This window comes from Patella vulgata, chromosome 7 (genome assembly GCF_932274485.2).
Source record: "Patella vulgata chromosome 7, xgPatVulg1.2, whole genome shotgun sequence".
NCBI classification, from domain to species: domain Eukaryota; kingdom Metazoa; phylum Mollusca; class Gastropoda; family Patellidae; genus Patella; species Patella vulgata.
The window spans coordinates 55,686,811-55,710,825 of NC_065885.2; the positions used below are offsets into that span (position 1 = coordinate 55,686,811).

The following is a 24,015-nucleotide window of genomic DNA, read 5'->3' on the forward strand; positions in this document are numbered from 1 at the left end:
ATTTACATGTTGACCGAATTATGTTTAGAAATAGGAAGGCATTTCTGCAGCAGTGTGGGCCTGTACGGAAGAGAAGACTGAGCATGCGGTATAATATTCACTTTATCATTCGTGTAGGAAACTAGGTAAAAGACTTACCACCAACAAGCCTACTTCAACAAACCTAAATCATGATAACAAATAGGCCAATACAATAGGCTTAATGTAAGTTTTTACATACCGGTAGGCCTATTTATTAAAAATAAATGTCATTGACACATCTCATCTGACATTTTTATTGTTGACAGTCATCATTCACTGTAGACATTTTATTGCATGGAAAATGGATGGATGATATGCAGTTGTGGGAATAGGCATAGATCCAGGTTTTGTTTTTTGTTTTATTGGGAGCTGGAATTATAAAACCCTTTTTTTTAAACATATAGCAAACTGGTATTGTATGTTTAAGTTTAAGAATAATTTGTTGTCATATCACTCAGTCAGAGTGTGTTAGGCTTCCCTATACTCATTGAATCTAGAATAATCCATTATTAATTTAGAAATTCTAACAGTTTAATTTTAAAAGCTTGGGTACTTCATATATATACATGTATATATTCTTGACTATTGTCAATTGCTTTATTCTCGATAATATGTCACTTACCGGTACTGGTGTATTTAAACAAATATTATTTTGGTAGCCAATGAATTAGCTTGAGTCTAGATGTTATATTTGAGACATCGGTTGATCAAGTTTGTAAGATTCCATAAGTTTGTAGCTGACTATAATATAGAACCTGGGTCCATGCAATTAATTGTTTTAATTAGCAAAGAAAACAGGGGACTATTAAAATGGGTTTGTCTATCTGTCTGTCTGTCCGTCACACTTTTTGGGACACAATAACTCTCCTTCTAATTGAGCTAGAATGTTCAAACTTGGTGTAGCTGTTTATTAGGTCAATGCCTTGATGAGCATTTTCGGCTTAGGGTAAGCAGAGATAAGCAATTTGATTGGTTGATGCTTTGGGACACAATAACTTTAGTTCTAGTTAAACATACATTATGCAAGAGCAACATCTGATTATTGCAAGTCTTAATTTAGGCTTCAGATGTTATAGAAATTATAAATTAAATCTTTATTTAAACAACAAGCCCAAAATCAACTCTGTAGACCCACGGATGGCTCGGCTACAGCTCAGATTTAAATAGGATTTCACTTATTAATTAATTCCAATATGGCGCATCCTGATGAGAATACGTCAGTTAGATCGAAGCTAAATGATAGAGTGTACTTAACGAGGACGCTGTAGAGTGTTTCCGCATGCCATTGAAAACTTTACTTGATAATCGAGATATGTAGGTGGAGTTAACGCCTGTCAATCAAACGATCGGCCAAGGTGAAGGCACATTTCACTACCATTTCTAGTCAAATATTATAACGATGATAACTATGTTCAGAATAAAGTAATTTGACTGAAATTTTCAATATATTCTTCTTTCATCATCTACTTTTGAACTGTTATAGCAAGAATGGCCAATTCTCTATAAAAATCTCCCATAATGTATCTTTAAGTGAAAGTGAGGACACTTGGTGTAAAGCTTTATTATATCAATACCTTGACTAAGTTTGATAATGAACATTTTTTGCTGAGGGTAAGCAGAGTGATAAGCAATTTGATTGGTCGAGACTTTGGAACACAATAACTCTCTAATTGAGGTAGAATGTTCAAACTTGGCGTAGGTGTCTATTAGGTGAATGTTTAAACTTTATGTAGATGTTCATTAGGTGAATGTCTTGACTGAGTTCAATGATTAACATTTCGAGCTGAAGCTAAGCAGAGCTGATCGATTTCATTTGTCGATGGTTTGGGACAAGATAATCTTGATTCTATCTGATAGAGAGTGATGAAACTTAGTGAAAAAAATAAATGTGCAATTAATTAATAGGTGTCATCTATTTATTTTGCAATTTCGGCGGGGCACCTCAGCCTCACTGTTGGCTTGTTTATTGGTAGTTTAATATATATATGCGCCTGGCACAAAGTTTAAAATATCATTATTCCCAGGCATGTATCTACTCCAGTGCCAGATATACCTATAAGCTTGGAAGACTGAACCCAAGGCCTCACGGTCAAAAAGTCCTCAGGCCTAGGTTTATAATATTTTTGACTCTGTCATAAGGCTTTCTTACACCACTATGGTATTAAACATCTGTCATCCTCCTTGGTTTATCGCCAATCTAATTAAAATATAGATCTATATTGCGTTTCGTTTTTTATACTTTCGATGGCCTACACTACATGTAGATCTAACAAGTTATAGTGGGAGTTCACGTTCTATGACGTCAGGTACCAAGCAAGCGACATTTGACCCGATTACGCCAGTCATTCGATTAACCAATTAGCGACCACCATGTATTTTTTATCTACTGTTGCTTTGTTTTGATTTCTATTGCCGCTAATGTCTACCCACAGTTCCGCGCAAATAAGGTCAAACGTTCGATTCGACAGACCATTTGATTGGCTGACCCTTCATTTTAAGCAGAACACGAGTTAAATAACAACGCTTCCAGATCCAAGTGTATAAGTAAAGACAAGTAAAATCTAAATTTTGAACTATAAAAACGAAACAAAATTGGATCTGTGTTTTAATCAGATTGGTTTATCTCAATTGTGTTTGAAACACAGTTTCATTTTCTGCTAGTTGTGAGGGTAGGGGATTTGGTGGGGCCTCACAAGTGGAATATCCTAGGGCCCCTCTTCATCTAAATCAGACACTGATGTTTTCGTGTTATAGAGGATAATTGCCTCAATTAACCAGACAAGTCTGATACTGATGCACATGGACAATTTGGTTTTGGGGAAACATCCTATGCTTCATTCAAAATTAGGATGAACAAAATCTACAACCAGACATTGAAATTGATGCACATGGACAAATTAGGATGAAAAATCTTCAACCAGACACTGAAATTGATGCACATGGACAAATTAGGATGAAAAATCTTCAACCAGACACTGAAATTGATGCACATGACAAATTAGGATGAAAAATCTTCAACCAGGCACTGAAATTGATGCACATGACAAATTAAGATGAAAAATCTACAATGCCAGCTTCTGTTTCCATAGCAAAATGCATCATTAGACACAGCTAATAATAATAATAATAATGCTTTATTACACAACTGCATGGTATAACACGAGTATGGTAAAGCATACAATACAAAGTACAATACAATAATAAACATCAAAGAACATAGAATAAGGTTTACAGAGGTTTCTAAAAGTATATTAAATTATATTAATAATGCCTGTAAGGTATATTAGGTCTTGCACATAGCAAATGGTATTTAATGTCTATTTTTAAACATTTCATACGAACGTTGCAACATCTTGTATGTAACATTTATCATCGTTTATTATATGCATTATTGAATCATTCAAACTAGTTTTTATGTGATGAATTGATACTTTTTCCGAAGATTATTGTGGGCCGAGCAATGGAGAAGAACGTGTGTTTCATCTTCTACCTCTCCACTCGTACAATTTTTAAAGGTCCTCTTATCCCTGTGGACAAAAGGTTTTTTATGCCTTCCTGTCTCTATTTCAAGCTTATGTGCACTGAGTCTAAACTGGCTCAGTGGCTGGCGTTTTTGTTCATCTGGTAGATCCAGGTATATGTCAATATCATAATTTGTCTTAATTTTATAATAAAAATCATTTTTTGTGTTAGTTTTAAGGCAATTATTTAAGTTCGTAACAGTTCGTCCTTTTTCGGTATATTTCCAAGATTGAACGTAAATATCCCTCAATCTTTGTTTGAACATCTGTAGAAAGGCTTCTGTATTTAAAGGACAATATTGGTGTCAGTCATTATAAAATATGTAATAGAGCTCGTTTAATACATCCCAAATATAATTTTTACACAGAGATCATTGCTACGATAGTTGAGTAACAAGCACGTGAAGAAATGGGAAGTGACGTCAAACACGACAAACACGAGTTGTCCTTCTATATAACAGACTGAGCGGTAACAGACAAATGATCGAATTTTCATTTCATTGATAATTCAGTTGAAGATGAAAAGTTGTTATATGAGATGATGAGAGGATATCTGACAATTCAAAAAAAGAATTGGCTGTCCGTAGATAAAAGATAACGAACAAATTAAGAACAGAATGAATAAAAACGGGGGAATGCACGGGATTTTTCTATTTTTCTCGTGTCCCTTATCTAGTGACAACCAATTCTATTTTTGAATTGTGAGATACCCTCTCACCGTTCAATATAAATTTTCAACTTCAACTGAATTATCAGTGAAATGAAATTCGATCGCGTGTCTGTTACCGCTCGTTACCTCAGTCTGTTATATAGAAGGACAACTCGTGTTTGTCATGTTTGACATCACTTCCCGTTACTTCACGTGCTTGTTACTCAGCTATAGTAGCAATGATCTCAGCGTTAAAGTTATATTTAGGATGTATTTAACAAGCTCTATCACATATTTTATAATGACTGACACTATTATTGTCCTTTAATGACTGAGAGATAGGTTGTCTCCTCTAGGACATATCTAATTTGATTACTCCACTTACTGCTGGCATTTTTCATTTCATCCAGAGCAGACTGAAGTAGGGGGTTGGCTTGTTTTGATTTTGATTCGATCCATGTATTGACCATCCTGTATTTAACATCAAGAAGAATCGGGAACCGACCAACTTCAGCTTATACAGCAGAGTTTGAAGTTTTATTATGAACATGCAAAAAGTGTTTACAAAGATTTGACTGCAGCTTTTCAAGCTTGTAACAGTTTTTATGGTTGGATATAATATGATCACCCCATGAATCGCATTCATATAATCGTATGGGTTTGACTAGGATATCAAATAGTTTTAATTTAATCTTCAAAGATGCATCAAAATTTGAAAAGGCTTTTAAAATTTTGAAAAATTCTTTCAATGCTTTATCGTTTAAATTGTCAACGCCTCTGATTAAAGAACCAGTACAATTACACCTAAGTATTTGTATTCTTGAACAATTTCTAGGCAGTTTCCATTAATATTGAATTTGTCAAAAAGTTTTCTTCCTGATTTATTAAAAATCATTATCTGTGGGTTTTTTTAAATGTTAATTTTAAATCTCCATTGCTTGCAATATTTATCAACTATATTTAATGAGGTTTGTAAACCACTACTTGATAATGAAAACAAAATAATATCATCAGCATATAGTAATGCAGGAATAGGGGTATCATTTAATTTAGGAACATCAATAAAATGGCTTGAAATATATGGGAGCTAATATAATCTGGCAATACCCCATTAAGATTTGATCAGTTATTTGAAAATTTATATCGGATGATAGACCAGAATTTCGCAAATCTTATTACCGACAAGATAATTTCTATATATACATATATATGAAATATTTAAGAAGATGCCACAAAAGAATGACAAGAATCAATACTAAAATTCTAAGGAATTGTCAAATTATTTATTATTTGAGTTGCATCACTCAGGTGTGACCAGGTGTATACACTCGACATGTTACATTATACATTGTACTAACGCTTCATTAAAAATTTATAAACATTAGTTTGTAATAGTGGAACTGAGATAAATATAGTTGACATTAAGAAATATACAATTTGTATAGATAGAATATAGAAGTATTTTGTCAAGGAGTGAAAATGTGACACGTTATAATGGCACAACTTCATGTTAGCCTACCTGCATCATGAATTGAATATAAATTTCAGGTAGAAGGAAGTTAGTGGTATAATGTTATAAGACATTGTTTGCATTTAGTAATGAAATATATTGATGAATAGTGATACATGTATAGAGAGATAAATTGCATGAATGGACTTGAATTTAATATGTACACCAGGAGACCGGAAAACAATCATTTTAGTTACACATGACAGAATGTCAGACTCCAATGAATAGTACCTGACATATTGATCTTTGTGTAAGACATAGATTATAAATATTGAAAACACTGACAAGAGGGAGGTGCCTGAAATTATGTCATCTACCGGTCTGAAAACAAGTTGAAATAAACTTCTGCACAGTGCACAACAAGAAGGGGGTCGAGTGCGGGTGAAACCATAAGTTCTGACATTGAGTCAAGTGGCGTATTTTCGATTCCCCGCTTGTACGTGACAAGGATTAGGGTTTTATTTGGGGCCTCCGATTTCCTCCCACTGCTAATAGGAGCAAGCAAATTGTTGAAATAAAATTTAACCATATGTCATGTTACTCCTGAAAAGTCCTAGTTTGTGTTGAGTGGATGGTCAACTCCATTTCTCTCTCTCTGTCACTCTCTGCACAACAAGCTGTATTGTTTTCTACAGATTGATTCCTGATTATCAGGTATATCCATAACAAAACATTTATGACCCTCGGTCTGTGCTTTGAGTTCAGATATATTGACATTTCTATTAGTATTTAAAGTGCAGGAGGACCACACTACACGCAAACAAAACTGAATTGTATACAGACATTGCAAGCAATAAACAAAAACTATCAAATCAAGTGAATGGATCATGGGACCAGTCGTATGCACCGGTAATGTTACTTTCAGCAGACTTTAAAAAATTATTATTTTCCTTATTTTATTTAAAGTTACAATTTCATATTTTCTAAGAAAGTCAAAACATAATTATTTCTATGTCTTTTGCTCAATAGGTTGTCAACTCACTATTATACGATCATAGGTGTCATTCTCACACTTAAAACTCATTTACACCGGAAATAATAACACAATTACCTCCATTGTTTTCTATTCTCCACCATGGAGTAGTTATCTTCAAACGTTGGAATTTGAAGATGAAAATGATATTTTTGCCAATTTCTCAACTGGCAATAGTGAATTATAGGATTAATAGGATTATTCTTTAACAAGGTAGGACTGTTTATAGATACCATCTATTTTAAGGCTTTATTTTAATAAATTTTAAAAATATAACTTAAAAATATGAAATTGCAACTTTAAAATGTAGAAAATAGTCATTGACTTTCAGTTATGTCATCCATGTAATATTATGAGAAAATCATTTATTGTCTGTACATTAAATAAATATTTTATTGTCCCATGCTATTCAGAAGGAGGAAGAGGGAGTGGGGGGGGATTAAAATGGACTCGTCTGTCTGTCTGTCCGTTAGACGTTTTAAACTACAATTATAGAATAAGAGACTGTCAAACTTGGTGTCAATATTCATTAGACGAATGCCTTGACTGAGTTTGAGGATGAGTATATTCGACTTAGGCTAAGAACATTAAGCAATTTGATTTGTCAGTGCTTTGAAACTTGATACTCTGATTAAAATTGAGTGACAGGGATCAAATTTGTATAGATTCATTACATGTACATCAATACCTTGACTAAGTTCGATAATAATGAGAAATTTTCTGCATGGGTTAAGCAAATTAATAAGTGATTTGATTTACCTATGCTTTATGGAAACATACATGTACATGTACAAGTAATACAATTGAGAATGAGGCAGGGGACATTAACCTCACTGTTGGCTTGTTTTTTACAGAAATGTAATTGTGTCCATAAAGATTAATGCCTAGGAAATGGCCAAGTTTAAAATAGCTCAAAGAGAACAACCACCAAAGAAACTTCAACATTTACGACAGCAAAAACAGGCATTATGGGTAGATCTAAAGAGTTATCTCCCTCTTTTAGATATCACCTACTCTTCTATCAGTTCTATAGCAGGACTGGTGACAGTCATTCTTGCCATATTTATCTCTTCAAAGTTAATCCAGAGTAGTCGGATACCGGTAAATAAATTAGAAAAGTCAGAACCGTCTGTTAATTTATCAACTAAACCATTTGTTTATGATCATCAGGCTGCTCAGTTAGAACGGACTAACAATATGGACAAATATGAGTTTAATTATGATAGATTTGGAATAGATCGCAGGTCGGAGTTAACGTTACAAGAATTCTGGGATGTTTATGATGCTAAATGGTTTGTATCTGATTGTATTTCTTAATATTTCTGTGTTAATTTAGAATTTTGTTTGTGTATGTAATTATTTACAAATGAATTGAAATGTCTCGCTGTTCTGCATCAAATGGAACAATGTAGATAGGCAGTGTGTTATATGAGGAATTTTGCCTTGATAGCAGCGTTTCTGATTACTTTCCTTCAAATTCCAATTGCCAAGGTTTCTTTTACGTCCATGCTAATGTGTACACATGTTCCTGAAGCAACAACGGCAAGTTTCACAACATCTGGCCGTTGCTTGTTTACTTCACAATTCCCGAACTTATAGCTATGTTATCTACAGACACGTGAGCAGTAGCGTCCAATCAGAGGTTGTGACATCACGACCTCCACGGAAACCTTGACATTGAATGAACCTTGAACTTTGCAACTCGATTATCACAGGTAGACATTATAACTTGAAAGCGCGAGACCTGGTATTCGCGACGATCGAGGAATCTGATAGGCTCACAAGTTGGGCTTGTACCCAATCGAAATTAGTGCTGAAATATGCAGGGTATTACGTGAAGGCCTTGATAAGATGTACGTAGTTAAAGCGAGATCAAGCTTTCTATTAAAGATGATGTGTACACAGGACAGGACCTCTGTTTTTCTATTTCATTCAGCTGGACATTTTTCCCTGTCCCGCCTTCCTGCATCACAGAGAGACTCCTGATTAGTGAGCAAGTGCCATATTTGAAACAAAATGTTTATTTAAAAATTTTTGCATTCACCTTTTCTAATCTGAAATTTCACTTGGTCTCCATTTCTCAGTGTAACAAGCAATTTTAACAATGTTTGAACAATTTTATTCAAAAATATTTCTACCAAATATTTTTTAAACTGTCAACCACACTGTTTTTGAGACAATATGATTGAGTACAATTTTGTGCTTTTAATTTCACACGCTAAGTGGGTAAGACGCTGGCTCGCTAGCCTTGAGGGCGGGTGTTTGATCCCTACATTGGCCGAGAAAGTTCATCCAGATTTTCCGGCGTGGTTTCCCCTTGTCAGTGATGCAGGACGGAGGGCCTGACAAGGACAGCTGTCTAGTCCTTCGGATGATATGAAAAACTGAGGTCCCGTGTACATACTGGAATGCACGTAAAAGATCCCTTGGCAGTTGGAATTAAATATAAGAGTAGGCCATAGCGCTGCTGCCCGGGCAAAATTTCCCTCATATCACACTGTATGGCGTATGCCCGTCTTCATTAGCCCAGTTTATAAGGAGCAGAACAGTAGAACATTAAACCCCATTTCATTTCATTTCATTTTGAATTTCACACCCACCGAATAGATGTACATGATATATTCGGACAAATTCTGTTTATGAAATTTAGAAAATAAGGGAGTGAATGGACAATAAAGTAAACATGTAGCTAGGCAAATAAGACAGAACTTTTGGGGGGTGGGGGCAGGGAGTGTTGTTAAAGGACAGTACCCCAACACCATTGACTTTGATCTTTTTGAAAAAATTCATATGAAACATATTCTTACCTGAGCTTTTGAATTGTTGTTTTCAGGCCAGTGGTACTTACTACTGTAATGGATGAATGGCCAGCAAGAAAATGGTCAACAGAATTTTTCAATAAAACATACGGGGAACAGCGTATTGTAATGAAAGCTGTACAAGTAAGTGGGTTTATATCTGGATCATCTGATTCCTTTCTTTCTAAAAGGAATGGTTATGAGCGTTATCAGCTTATTGAAATAAGACGAATGTCTCTACTGAGTTCAACGATGAACAAGCAATTGCATTTGTTGATGCTTTAATATAATTGAATGAGAGGGATGAAATGAAATGAGGCTGGATGTGTCCATCTACTCTTCATCGATTTCCTACTATCAAGGGTTCTGTTACATGCACGCAAGGGTATCAGTTGACCTCTGTTTTCATGCCATCCGCACAACTAGACACATTTTTGCCTTGCCACACCCTCATTTTTGCACCATTGATAAAGGGTAAATCAGGCTGGAAAACCTGCAGAACTTTCCTGCTAATGGTGTGTTCAAACCTGCGACCACTGTGGCTCCAGAGAGTGTTTAGAACACCAAAAAATCTGCTTCTAGTTGAGATAGAATGTTCAAACTTGGTGTAAATGTTATTTGATTGAATATCTTAACTGAGCTTGATAATCTGTTTCTGTTTAGGCCAAGCAGGATAACTTTAATTCTAATTAAGGATGCTTTGCCAGGCCCTCATTCTTGCACAGCTGATAAGGGAGAAATCTGTTATGAAAGGCTTTTTCTCATTTCAGGGTACTTTAAAAAATGCTAGAGGTTTAGCGCTCCCCCTTCATTTGTTTATTCAACATTTAAATGATAGTTCACCCACATCCTGGACTTATTTAGAAGATGAACTATTTTTACCACAACGACCAGAATTGTACAACCAAGTGCCTAGAAATGTAAGTCTGTTTCATACTATAAAACCAATTGTTATTCCTTTGTATCTTTCTGGCGTTTTGGATTTGATCTCTGATAGTGAGCTCATCAGAAGGATAAAATACAGAAAGGAGGAGAGCTTATGATTCACGAAGGATCAATCATGTAATGAGACCTATTTCTGTGGAAATCTCATTTGTTATGAAATCTTCTTTTTAGAAGCTTGAATAATGATATGTAGTTGTGTAGTAATATCTGTAACAAAGTGATCTATAACTTTTATCAAATTGAACTTATTGACCTCCAGCCATGCTTTTTGATAAAATATATATAATATTGACCTTTTAACTCTGTATGCACTGTTCTTAAGTCACGATTGTCTGTGTTGTAATTAAACATGTAATTAATTCAATATGTCCTTTACAAGCTACAAATGATTTGTGCACACGGTTCGCTTTACTTCAAAGGAATATGCACTGGTCAGTAAGCATGACATGACGAGATAAAAGAGACAATTGCATGTATGACCATGTGTCTTATCTATCGTCCGAGGGTATATATTGAATAGTTTATTGACAGTTAGGCAGTCGACTAAAGAGGACCACAGACGGGCAGAGAAGAGAGGCTTGGGCAAGTGCATAGACTCACCTGAGTTCAGCCGCTGCCTTGGCAGAGTGGCAGAATTGTGAATTTAATATAGTTATATGCGTTCCGATGTAGTTTAGTTCCAGTATAGTCTAGTTTCTGTAGTGTTGATGTAGTAATGTTATATTCTGTTCCTATGTGAATAAACCATATATTTACGAAACTGATCTCTGTTATACTAAGATAGTGTTACATATCGGATTTCCTTTTTGTGTTTCCTTTGTGATTGTAAATAAAACTACAAGTTAGTTGTTTCTACAACTTTATTGTAATAAATTGGTTGGCTTCGAAGGTCCTTCGTTCTCAATAAAGCATAGATGATATAACTGCTTGGAATATCCGGGTGAGCTCTGATCAATTTCACTGAAACACCCTTTTTTATAACCCCCTTATTTCTGTGCGTTATAGGTTGACCTTGATAAAGATTAGAGAACCTTATTGAAAACAGAGCATTCTATATAATATAAAGAAAGAAGACATATCCATAATTTATAAGAAAGAGAATTATATACATGAGCAGAAATGTTAATGAAACTTTTTTTTTTTTTTTTATCAGCTTTATACAGAAGAAGATTTTTTTCCTTTATTTCCTAAAGAAGTACAACCATGGGATTGTATGTTGCTATGGGGAACAGCCTATTCCCGATCTTCCCTCCACATAGATCCGTATAACTGGACAGGCACTAATGCTGTTCTTAAAGGACACAAAAAATGGAAGGTAAAATATTTTATTTTGTATTTATACGAGCTGTAGCTGATGATAGGCTCCACTATGATCTCATCCAATGACATAAGTCATGAATTCTGCTTGCACTGGAGTTTTGCAAATCAAGCAGGAATTTTTTAACACCCTTTGTGTGTAAAAATGAAGGCACTTGTGACCTCGACTTGCACACAGTATTTTAGTTGTTATATATGTTATCAAAACGTTTGGTTTCATTGCTCGCTAGCCTGGGGGTTGGGGGTTCGATCCCTGCATTGGCCGAGAAAGTTCATCCAGATTTTCCGACGTGGTTTACCCTTGTCAGTGATGCCGGACGGAGGGCCTGACAAGGACAGCTGTCTAGTCCTTCGGATGAGACAAAAAACCGAGGTCCCGTGTATACATTGGAATGCACGTTAAAGATCCCTTGGCAGATGGAATTCGATATAAGAGTAGGCGATAGTGCCTCATAGCACACTGTATGGCGTATGCCCGTCTTCATTAGCCCAGTATAGGAGCAGAACAGTAGGACGTTAAACTCCATTTCATTTCATTTCATTTGGTTTCATTTTCATTTCATTTCGTGTTTTTATGTTCTCACTTCATCATATCACAGTAATCAATTATAATCCAAAATTTTGCCAAAGATGTGATTCCGCTCTCTGGGTCTAGTCAATGGGAAATAAAAACGACATAAATTGACCAAATTAATACATTATCGCCAGATTACTAGTATTTCCATCCACTGGAGGCCAGTCTAATATAATTTGTGAAACTTTGATAAACTACACAACCTTATTTTTCTGATTGTGGACAATCTTGTATAACCTCAACCTTTTTTAGTCATTTTTTCTCTCATCTTTAATAAATACCATATGTTTCTACTCATATAAACTTCATATTGTAAATGTAATCAAATCACAAATCATCTGATAACGGTATCCCAAGACTTCATCCACTCATCTATTTATGAACTCACTGCAAATTTTCATGCCAAAACCAACTGCTGAATGGTAGAATATGTCAGATTTTATGAAGTGTAGAAAATCTGTAAAAAAACAAAATGAAATAACGATACAAGATCAGATTTTAAGTTGTCTATTTATTAATGTTTTTGTATGTTTTTCAGTTATTTCCTCCCGGTCAGGATGACTTACTCTATGTTCCACAAGATGGTGCCTGTGGTTTTCCTCTGGACTGTTTTAAATACAACAGGTAGGTCGATCGATTATTTATCATATTCAAAACAATACATCAGTCTAAAACAGATTGGGGGGTTGGATGGACGAATGGTTAAAGTGTGCGCGTTGTAACATAAGGTATGTCATTGAGTCAATGGCCGTGGTTTCGATTCCCCGGTTGTGCTTAACAAGGAGTAGGGTCGCATGTCCAACCCCGTGGGTTTTCTCCGGGTTTTCCAGTTGCCTCCCACTGCTAAAGATCCCCAAGTGCAAGCAAGTTATTGAGATAAAATTGAACTATGTGTTAGTCCCAAAATGACCTAGTTTGTGTCTTGTAGTTAAACCCTCTCTCTCTCAAATTATTATTGAGACGTTTATTCACATGATAAGCCCATAATCAACTCTCTGGAACATATGGATGGCTGTGATATTGTGTGAATTAGACATAACTGTTAAACACTAATTATATGGCGGAAGACTGCTGATGAAAAGATTGCCAATGAAGTTATTCATTATCTATTTTTTTTTTACTATCTTTATAATGATCAGATAAATCTCTGTTTTTACAGAAGATAATTTCAGTCTATAGAGTGTCCACAAGATTCGACGTGCACACGCTGTATCATAAAGTCTGTCATTCAGTCGACTGGCGTGGTTTCGAATCCCCGGTTGTAAGTGACAAGGAGTAGGGTCGCCTGTCCAACTTCGTGGGTTTTCTCCGGGTCCTCCGGTTTCCTCCCATTGCTAAAGACCCCTATGCGCAAGCGAATTATGTAAATAAAATTAAACCATATGTTAGTCCCGAAATGACCTAGTTTGTGTCGAGTGGACGTTAAACCCCATTTCTCTCTATCTCTCTCCACAATATTTGATATAAATTCCATAGCAGTTCTATAAATCAGTGAATTTAAGAATTAATATTTGTTTTTTTTTTGTTGTAATTTTTTTGTTTTGTAAGTCCTGTTGATGCATTTGAACCTGACCATGAACAATATCCTAAATTTAAACATGCTCTGTATATAGAGTTAGACCTGGTTCCCGGTGAATTCTTAATAATACCAACAGGCTGGTTTCATCAGGTATGTTCAATATAACTTAAATATTCTTGAAAAAAAAAATAACAGCCTAGCCAAGTCATTTGTATTGTGCATAAACTGTGATCTTCACCAGTTCACCCTTGACAAATGTAATATGGAGTATTGTAGATGAAAATGCCACTCTCCTGGCAAAATTCTCGATCCTTACAATAGCATGTTTCAAAATTCCAAAATTAATATAGTGTACTCAGTGTATAACTAACACCCAACCCGATTATCGTTAATAATAGGCTTGATTGATTAGGTAATTAAGTGATCAACGTATTTATCGTGTTATACCGTCTATACACCTACCAGATTATCATTAATAATAGGCTGGATTGATTAGGTAATTAAGTGATGAATGTATTTATCGTGTTATACCGTCTATACACCTACCTTGATTAACTACTTAATCTGCCATGATTGACTGACAATTCATCAATCTAATCTTAAACAAAAGTCATTGCTTCCCCTTTGTCGGACTTTTTTGGTGAACTTGTGAGTCATACCTTTGGAGATTCCATATTAAGTTTTCTCACAGAATCAGCATTTATTTTCCTGCTACTGGGGTGTTTATATAGTGGTTATTTAGATAATTTTTTCGAAAACTTATTGTATTTTGCCAAGTAGATGAACAAAAGAGACACTAACAGTGTTTTCATAGTCAGATATTATTAGACCAACATTACTGGATCCGATTCTTAATATCTAATAAAATTGACAAATTAAAACATTTAATCACCATATTGTAATATATTCGCCATCTGTAATTTTGACAACCAACCTAATGAACCATGATTTTAGAGATTTTTAGTTTGTTGTCCCCCGCCTTTCGAAGAAAGCAGGGGACTATTAAAATGGGTTCGTCCGTCTGTCTGTCCGTCTGTCTGTCCGTCACACTTTTTGGGACACAATAACTCTCTTCCTAATTGAGCTAGAATGTTCAAACTTGGTGTATGTGTTTATTAGGTCAATGCCTTGATGGAGTTCGAAGATGAGCATTTTCCGCTTAGGGTAAGCAGAGATAAGCAATTTGATTGGTTGATGCTTTGGGACACGATAACTCTCTTCCTAATTGGGCTAGAATGTTCAAACTTGGTGTATGTGTTGATTAGGTCAATGCCTTGATGGAGTTCGAAGATGAGCATTTTCCGCATAGGGTAAGCAGAGATAAGCAATTTGATTGGTTGATGCTTTGGGACACGATAACTTTTAATTGAGCTAGAATGTTCAAACTTGGTGTATGTGTTGATTAGGTCAATGCCTTGATGGAGTTCGAAGATGAGCATTTTCCGCTTAGGGTAAGCAGAGATAAGCAATTTGATTGGTTGATGCTTTGGGACACGATAACTTTAGTTCTAATTAAGTGAGATTGATGAAACTTGGTGTATAGATTTATTATATGAATACCTTAACTAAGTTCGATAATGAACATTTTTTGCTGAGGGTAAGCAGAGTGATAAGCAATTTGATTGGTAGAAACTTTGGAACACAATAACTCTCCTTCTAATTGAGGTAGAATGTTCAAACTTGGCATAGGTGTCTATTAGGTGAATGTTTAAACTTGATGTATATGTAGATGTTCATTAGGTGAATGTCTTGACTGAGTTCAATAATTAACATTTCGAGCTGAAGCTAAGCAGAGCTAATCGATTTCATTTGTCGATGGTTTGGGACAAGATAATCTTGATTCTATCTGATAGAGAGTGATGAAACTTAGTGAATAAAATAAATGTGCAATTAATTAATATGTGTCATCTATTTATTTTGCAATTTCGGCGGGGGACATCAGCCTCACTGTTGGCTTGTTTAAATATGGATTTGAGGTCAAGCCATAAATCTTCCACTGAACAGGATGACTCAACAGGAAAAAAAGTGAATTACCCAAAACTCTTGAATGTGTAAATCCTGTATTAGCTAGCTTGATAACTTTTAGAGAATACTCTTCGAAATGTTGTTCAAATAAATAAGTAGCTGTTTTTCCAAGTATGTTTCATAGTTTATTGCTCTATCCAGTTAGTAAATGCCTGTAAAAGATTATTTGTATACCGTGTTTTATTGGGGAAATAAGTGAAGAGTAAAATGAATCGAATGTGTTTAAATCCTCAATGTACCAGGTGGTCATTCCAATCATTTTCCTTATTTATATCTAAAAAAAGATATTTAAGAAATCCCGCGCAACAGCAGTATATAACAAACTTAGGTTGAAGTTAGAGATTTTTTAATCAGCATCATAATGTTTCGGGTATCAATACACGTTACCAAATGATTACCAAGGGTGTTGATAACGGTACCAGGTGGTCATTCCAATTATTTTCCTTATTTATATCTAAAAATAGATATTTAAGAAATCCCGCGCAACAGCAGTATATAACAAACTTAGGTTGAAGTTAGAAATTTTTTAATCAGCATCATAATGTTTCGGGTATCAATACACGTTATCAAATGATTACCAAGGGTGTTGATAACGGTAATATTATGATGATAATTAAAAAATCATTAACTTCAACCTAAGTATGGTGTACTGTTGTTGTGTGGGGATTCTTAAATATCTATTCATGCTCTACTGCCCAGCCGGCAACATCTTTTTGATCCAGTAAGGCAGTAATTAAGCTATGCAGATCTACTGGCCTGTCCAGCCTTTGTTTCTCTTTTACAGGAGTGTTGCCATTACTCTTATTGTAACCATATTATCTAAAAGTAAAATTAACTTACATGTAAAGGTGGTCTTTGCATTGTAATCTAATCTGTTAAAATGCTATATTGATGTTCGTTGATAGTAATGAAGTATCGTTCAAGAGTCCGCTGACAATCTTAGAGAAAATCAAGATGGTGCTATTAAATAAACAGATTGTTATGGAAACTTTAGATGGTCATTACTTCCATTAGGATTCAAGTATTTTTGGACAAATGTTTTTTTTTCGGTTTTTTTTTTTTTTTTTTAGCAAGTTTATTCATTATTTTGTATGGTCTGAAGGTCTACATTTGCTGTTTGGTATTAATAGTAATATGATGAGTTTTTATACACCCACATTTTCATGTGGACGTATATTGTCGTCGCCCCTGTCCGTCCACAATTTGTTTGTGGACTCTCTACAGGTCACAATTTTTATCTGATTTTGACGAAACTTGAAAGATCTTGGTTCCTTTCAATATTCGCATGGCCCCTGATTGTACGAAAAATCAAGTTTTTAGCTTGTGTACACTCTAGAGGTCACATTTTTGATCTGATTTTGATGAAACTAGATATGCATGTTTATAACCCAAATATCTTGTTTCATTCCGATATTCCCGCATATAGGATCGTAACTTTCTGAATTATGGCCCCTGAATGTACGAAAAATCACATTTTTAGCTTGTGGTCCCTCTAAAGGTCACAATTTTCATCCGATTTAAAAAAAACATTTTAGTATATCACCATTACACCCTAATAATGGTTGAGTTCGAATTTCGGGAAAATTGGACCAAAAATGTCGGACAAAATGGCCGCCCCTTGTACGCAAATAGTGTAAAATATGGTATATCAAGGTTGTGGTCTTATCCAATTTTGATACTTAAAAAAACATCTTTATATTCCCGAAATCTCAGTCCCTTTTGATATTTGCACATTTAAGACCATAACATTGTGGATTATGGCCCCGGATTGTACAAAAAATCCTTTTGTTTTTAGCTTGTTCTCTATCCATCTCTTGCAAAATCTGGGCGTATCCTGCCTGGCAGCCGCTGGTTGATTATTTATATGGTATGTAATGGTAGAGTCTTATTTTTCATCTAAGGTTAAATTAACTCTTATATCTATAGGCATATAATACAGAAGAGACTATGGCTGTATCTGGACAGTTTATGAATCGTAATAATTATTTAATTATAATGGAGGAGATTTTGAAAGCAGGCAGTATTAAAAGAGAACGTTTACCAGCTTATTTTCACACATTATTACCTCCAGATCAGGTACAGAAAATATCATTTTTTTTTCATAACCTTTTTTATGCCCACATGGAAATGTGGTCATTTATTGCCGTCGCCTACATCCAGACGTCCATCCATTGTCCACAATTTCTTGTGAAAACTCTACAGGCTACATTAATTATCCAATCTTTTTTACATTTATATTTGTTGGTTATATTAGTTTCGACAATTTCAGTTAATTTCTTCTAGAGTTATAGCCTTTGTTTCACTTTGTTGAACCTTGTGAAGACTTTAATGACAAAAGTTATCATCCGATCTATATACAATTTATATGCATTATTCAGATTAGTAAAACGGATAAGCCTATTGAAATTCAGCAATTTCCGTTTATTACTTCACTATGTAGAAGCTTGTGAACGCTCTAACGACAAAAGTTATCATCCAATCTGTATTGAAATTTATATGCATTATTTAGATTACGAAGACACCTATTGAAGTTCAGCAAGTTCTGTTAATTACTTCTAGAGTTATGACCCTTGTTTTTCTTTGTTTAACCAAATAAATGCTCTAACAACAAAAGTTATGACCTGATCAGTTTGAAATTTATATGAATTATTTAAATTAGTGAACCCCATTGAATATCAGCAATTTCTGTAAATTGCTTCTTGAGTTGTGGCCCTTGTTGCATTTTGTTGAATCTTGTGAACGATCTCATAACAAAAGTTATTGTCTGATCTTATTGAAATTCAACAATTTCAGTTTTTGCTTCTGGAGTTATGGCCCTTGATTCAATTTGTGGACCCTTTTGAACGCTCTAACGTTGAACCTTGTGAACAATCTAATAACAAAAGTTATCGTCTGATGAATCCTACCGAAATTAAACAAATTCTGTTCATTGCTTCTAGAGTTATGGTCCTTGATTCGTGTTGTAGACCCTTGTGAACACTGTAACAACATAAGTTTTAATCCGATCTGTATGAAATTTTTATACTTTATTAAAATGAGTCAAGTGAAGAACTCTATTGAATTTTAGTAATTTCCGTTTATTACTTCTAGAGTTGTGGCCGAATGGTTAGCAAGTGCGCTCTGTGTCATAAGGTCTGTCATTGAGTCAACTGGCGTGGTTTGAATTCCCCTTGTTGTACGTGACAGCAGTAGGGTTGCCTGTCCAACCTCGTGGATTTTCTCCATGTCCTCTGGTTTCCTCCCATTGCTAAAGACCCCTACGTGCAAGGAAATTATTGAAATAAAGTTAAATCATATGTGTTAGTCCCGAAATGATCTAGTTTGTGTAGAGTGGACGTTAAACTCCATTTCTCTATCTCTCTCTCTTTGCAGGTGAAATATTTGATGTCGTTATTACCTAAAAGTGTCCTTAGAAAGGGAAAGAAATTAACAGAAGACATTATACAACAAGTGGAAAGAAAGAATCAAAAACAGATCAAAGAAGAGGAAACCAGAAAAGAAATTGAGAAAAAAAAGAAAAAGAAGCGAAACTAGAGTTTTGAAAATTGTTTTCTTAAGACCTGTGACAAAGGATCATTTTGGCTCAACCACAAGGACTGTGATGTTTTATTAACACTCCTCTCGACCTAACTTTCTGAAATCTTGAACAATTAATTAGAGACTCATATCATTTGAAATTATTTGATTTGAAAATAAACCAATCTGTTTTTGTTTTAAGACAAATCTCGCTAAATCTATTAGATAATACTTTGACTGAAAGGCCAAATGTTGAATAAATAATCACAATTTTTTGAATTTTGAATTTTACAAATTAAAAAGTTCACAACTGAAAGCTTTTAAGAAGAAAAACCAAGAACTTTTTGTTTTTAAATTGTTTCCGCAATCCCTGATGAAATATCAAAATTTTATTAGGTGTTGCCAAGGAACAAAAGCTCAATTGGTGTAAATGTTATAATTAATTGTTGTAAATCATATTTTTGAGAAGAAATTGTTTTGTTAGGCATTATATATTATTTGTTTATTTTTTAATTTGTATCTAATGCAATTGTTTATTGTTATGCAGAAGTCCCACAACATGGTTGAGGAATTTGGTTTTATTATTTTTGTTTATATTTTATATAAAAAAAAATTCAATTGAATTGTTTAATAATATTTAAAACTGAATATTAGATAGTTAATAATTAATAATCTACTGGTTACAGAACTCCAGAGGAAATATATTAGTTATCAAGTTTTCATATTTTTGTACATTTTGTGCATTTATAATTGGGTTAGATAGCTTTGGGTCACAGTGCAGAATATTTTATTGTTTCTTTGATTTAGTTTCTTACAATATAGATCAAGTAGATTGTTATATTCCATACATTATCTGATGTATTTTGTGGACATTAAATTTCATTTTATTACTAAAAGAGAAAAACCTCTTTCATTTGGGGGGTGGGGGGGGCTGGTTGGATGGGCGAATAGTTAGCACGTACGCACTGTGTCATACAGTCTGTCATTGAGTCAACTGGTGGGGTTTCGATTCCGTGGTTGTATGTGACAAGGAGTAGGGTTGCGTTTCAACTTTGTGGGTTTTCTCTGGGTCCTCTGGTTTCCTCCCACTGCTAAAGACCCCTACGCGTAAGCGAATTATTGAAATAAAAAAAAATGAACCATGTGTTAGTCCCGAAATGACCTAATTTGTGTTAAGTGGACGTTAAACCCCATTTAGTTTAAGTAATGTGTTATTTCGATTAATATAGGTACACAGTATGTGATGGGTGAATTTAGTTTTTATTTCTGCTAAAAACATTGACATTGGTTCTATCTGCTTAGCTGATATTTTAAATGCAGACTGCTATATAAACAAGTCAAATATAAAATCAACAATTTTATTTTTTATCTAAATGAAAGAGGTGTTATTTTAAAGTCTTATGTGCATTATTTTTTTTGGCTTAACATTTAAGAATCCCCGGTTGTACGTGACAAGGAGTAGGGTCGCCTGTCCAACCTCGTGGGTTTTCTCCGGGTCCTCCGGTTTCCTCCCACTGCTAAAGACCCCTACGCGCAGGCGAATATGTAAATAAGATTAAACCATATGTTAGTCCCGAAATGACCTAGTTTGTGTCGAGTGGACGTTAAACCCCATTTCTCTGTCTCTCTCTTAACATTTAAATATACTCAAATTGATTATTTAACATTTAATTAAATACAAAATAGCAGTGGTAGATAATCTCCTTCCATGGATTCAGTCGGATCAAAAGGGGGGGGGGGGAATTACAGGTGAGGGGGCTGACTTTTTACCATATCCCTTATATTATCTGCATATAATTAATTCATCAGTTGAATCATATTTGGACTGATATTTATTTTAGAAATTCAACTTGTATTTGCAATGAATTCAAAATTCCTCAAATGATGTTCCAAATCTTTAAGTTTTGGATATTTCCAAGTATTAAGTTTTGGTTATAAAGAAGGTTTGTCTCTTATATTTATGATGCATTATTTTTTTTGATCAGTAACAAGGTTGATACCAAAGGGGCACAACTACTTAAAGGTCGTTTTATTTATCATCTGGTTTATCATTAAACTAGTTTCTAGAAGGATCACTCAACGTAGAAATCATTTAATCTTTAATGAATATGGAATTGTTGGCATGTTATGTACATAAATGAGAGAAATGTCTGGTCAGGTGTTTAAATGGAGATTTGAAATCATCGAAATTTTCTAGTGAAAGTCTCTGATCTACTACAAGACAAAAACTTTTTTTTTTATTTGTTAGGTGTTAAAATCATCGAATTTTTCTAGTTGTTAATTGTTGAATATTAGTTTTTTCTTTGTTTTTAAAAAGTACCATAATAGTCCCATAAATTTCAATATAATCTTATACAGATTTTTTTTTTTTTTTTTGTCACAAGTATATTGTAGTTCACAAATCTGTAATAGAGACTTACTGTAACGTGTACACCACGCACAATTATTGAATCCGTAGTATATTAAAGATACATTATGTAAGAGCTACATCTATGCAGGTCTGGAATTTGGCATCAAATGTTATATAATATATTATTTAGATATTTATTCTCATGACAAGCCTATAATCAACTCTCTAGACCATCGGATGGTCGAGATTTAAATAGATTAGAACACCCGCTAGATTTAAAAATTTAACAATAAAATGGATAATAAATCATCTATGCTACTTCTTCAAACACTCATTATCTATTTTTGAAATATTATAGCAAGAACGGCCAAATCTTTATCTAAATCTTACATAAGGTATCTTTAACATTTGAGAATTGTGAGGAAACACTTTATTATGTTGAAGATATGAGTGGATACTGTCATACCTGATTTTATAATATTGTTATTATTTTGTTGATTTTATATAAATGTATCAAGAGTTTTTAAGTGTGATGTCATTGTTTTTCGTGATAGTGATTGTTTTAAGCATAATAAATTAGTGTTTACATTCCATTCAATTGATGCTCTATATTTTTCTACTTAATTTGCGTATTGTTTTCTATGCAAATTCAGTTGTTGCACATTGTGTATAGAAAATCCTATATCATTGATTATCATATAATCTTATTTTATTTTTATTCAATTTTTATACACGTGTAATTAATATAGAATTCCAGGAACATAGAATACAGTAATGATAATTTAAAAACGTTTATTTCAAAAACAGTATTGCTTGATTATTGTAAAACATACAATTCATTTATCATTAATTCTTGCTTTTCAAAGTATTTATTGCATAAGGAATTTGTAACATGAATATTGATTGCTGTAGGTCCCGACATGATAGAATAAATGAAATGAGGTTTAATATGATACTCTTCTGCACAAACTCGGCTTATGAAGACGTATATGACATGCAGAGTTCTTTCCTAGGTCTTCTGTCCCTGCTTTACTTAAAAGAGGAAACCATTGTAAAACCATCAGCCAACTCTATTCACTGTGAGCAACCATGGCTCCCCCAGTTTGAAAGATAAATGTGAAGTTTGACAACATACACATTCAAATGTTAGAAATTAGTCAAATCAATTCTAACTTAAGTTATGGTTCATTTAAAGTTTACATTGATTTCACCTTTATGGATCTTGACAAATAAAATAATTCTATGTTTTTCATACAAGTGCTATTTTTATGAATGTTTTTTTATACTCCTATGTGTTACATAATAAGAAGTGAATGATCTGGCTTGGTGTAATTACTGTTAAACAAGATTAATGTGATACAGATGAAATAATCTACTGATTCCTGTCAAGTGTAAATTTTGTAGTTTAAGAAATACATTAGAATATGGTTTGTTATATTTATATCATGTTAAAGCAATGCAACCTACTTAATCTGTTTTGTGGTTTCTAATATGTGTATTTTTTTAAATTAGATAATATTGTGGAATAAACTATTTTGCACACAAAAATTTGTTATCAATAATTGTTATGAGTTGTTATTTTCAAAGGAATTCGACAGTAAAAGTACGAAAACTGTTAATTGGCCACATTCCATTGTCAAGTTGTTTTTATACAAACACATTTGATGTGGTCGTATATTGCTGTCACAATGTATGCCCATCTGTTGTTCGCATAATTTGTTAGCACAATAGAGCTTAGAATTTTAAATGAGTTGTCTTATATCATTGAAACCAACGTCTTTAATAATCACCTTCGGGGTTATGCCCCTTTGTTAAGAAACTTTTTGTTTGAACATTATAGTTCTGCTCTGACTGGAGTCTGTAATTAAACACTTTCTGAAATTTATTTTGATTGTTTATCCTATTGAAAGGAAGAAAAGCTTATTGAATTTCAACAGTTTTCGCTAACTTCCAGGGTTTATTCCCCTTTGTTACAAATTCAATGGGGTTGCTCCATTGTCATTCCGGAACGTATCGAATTGACAGAATTGTAATCGAGTGACGCGGAATTCAATCCTCTCCGAGTTCTTTCTGTCCCTACAACAGAGGTGGTGTGAGTAGAAGCTTGACGTATTTAAACACAACAAATATGTTTTGGCTGTCATGGTTTGTTGAGTTATTTTCTTATGCAGTCGGTGCCTATATTGTAGTAATAAATCCCATTTTTATAGGTCCACATTCATAATGTGGACTATTATGCCGTCGCCCCTGTCTGTATGTGTGTCTGTGGGTCGCCTACATGTCACAATTCTTTATGG

At 34.1% G+C, this 24,015-nt stretch overlaps 1 protein-coding gene across 3 annotated transcripts; it reads left to right on the top strand.

The window, feature by feature from the left end:
- On the top strand, positions 1 to 23,266 carry LOC126826817 (uncharacterized). Of its 3 annotated transcripts, none has more exons than XM_050555920.2 (9): positions 1 to 88; positions 7,529 to 7,966; positions 9,508 to 9,616; positions 10,243 to 10,392; positions 11,571 to 11,732; positions 12,847 to 12,932; positions 13,857 to 13,977; positions 17,779 to 17,928; positions 19,225 to 23,266. In XM_050555920.2, the coding sequence occupies exons 2-9, from the start codon at positions 7,566 to 7,568 to the stop codon at positions 19,384 to 19,386; spliced, it is 1,341 nt and encodes a 446-aa protein (XP_050411877.1). In that variant the 5' UTR covers positions 1 to 88; positions 7,529 to 7,565; the 3' UTR covers positions 19,387 to 23,266. The 3 variants fall into 3 exon arrangements, with proteins under 3 accessions (XP_050411877.1, XP_050411875.1, XP_050411876.1); XM_050555918.2 differs by having other exon boundaries at positions 24 to 204; XM_050555919.2 differs by having other exon boundaries at positions 39 to 125.
- Positions 23,267 to 24,015: the final 749 nt, after the last annotated feature.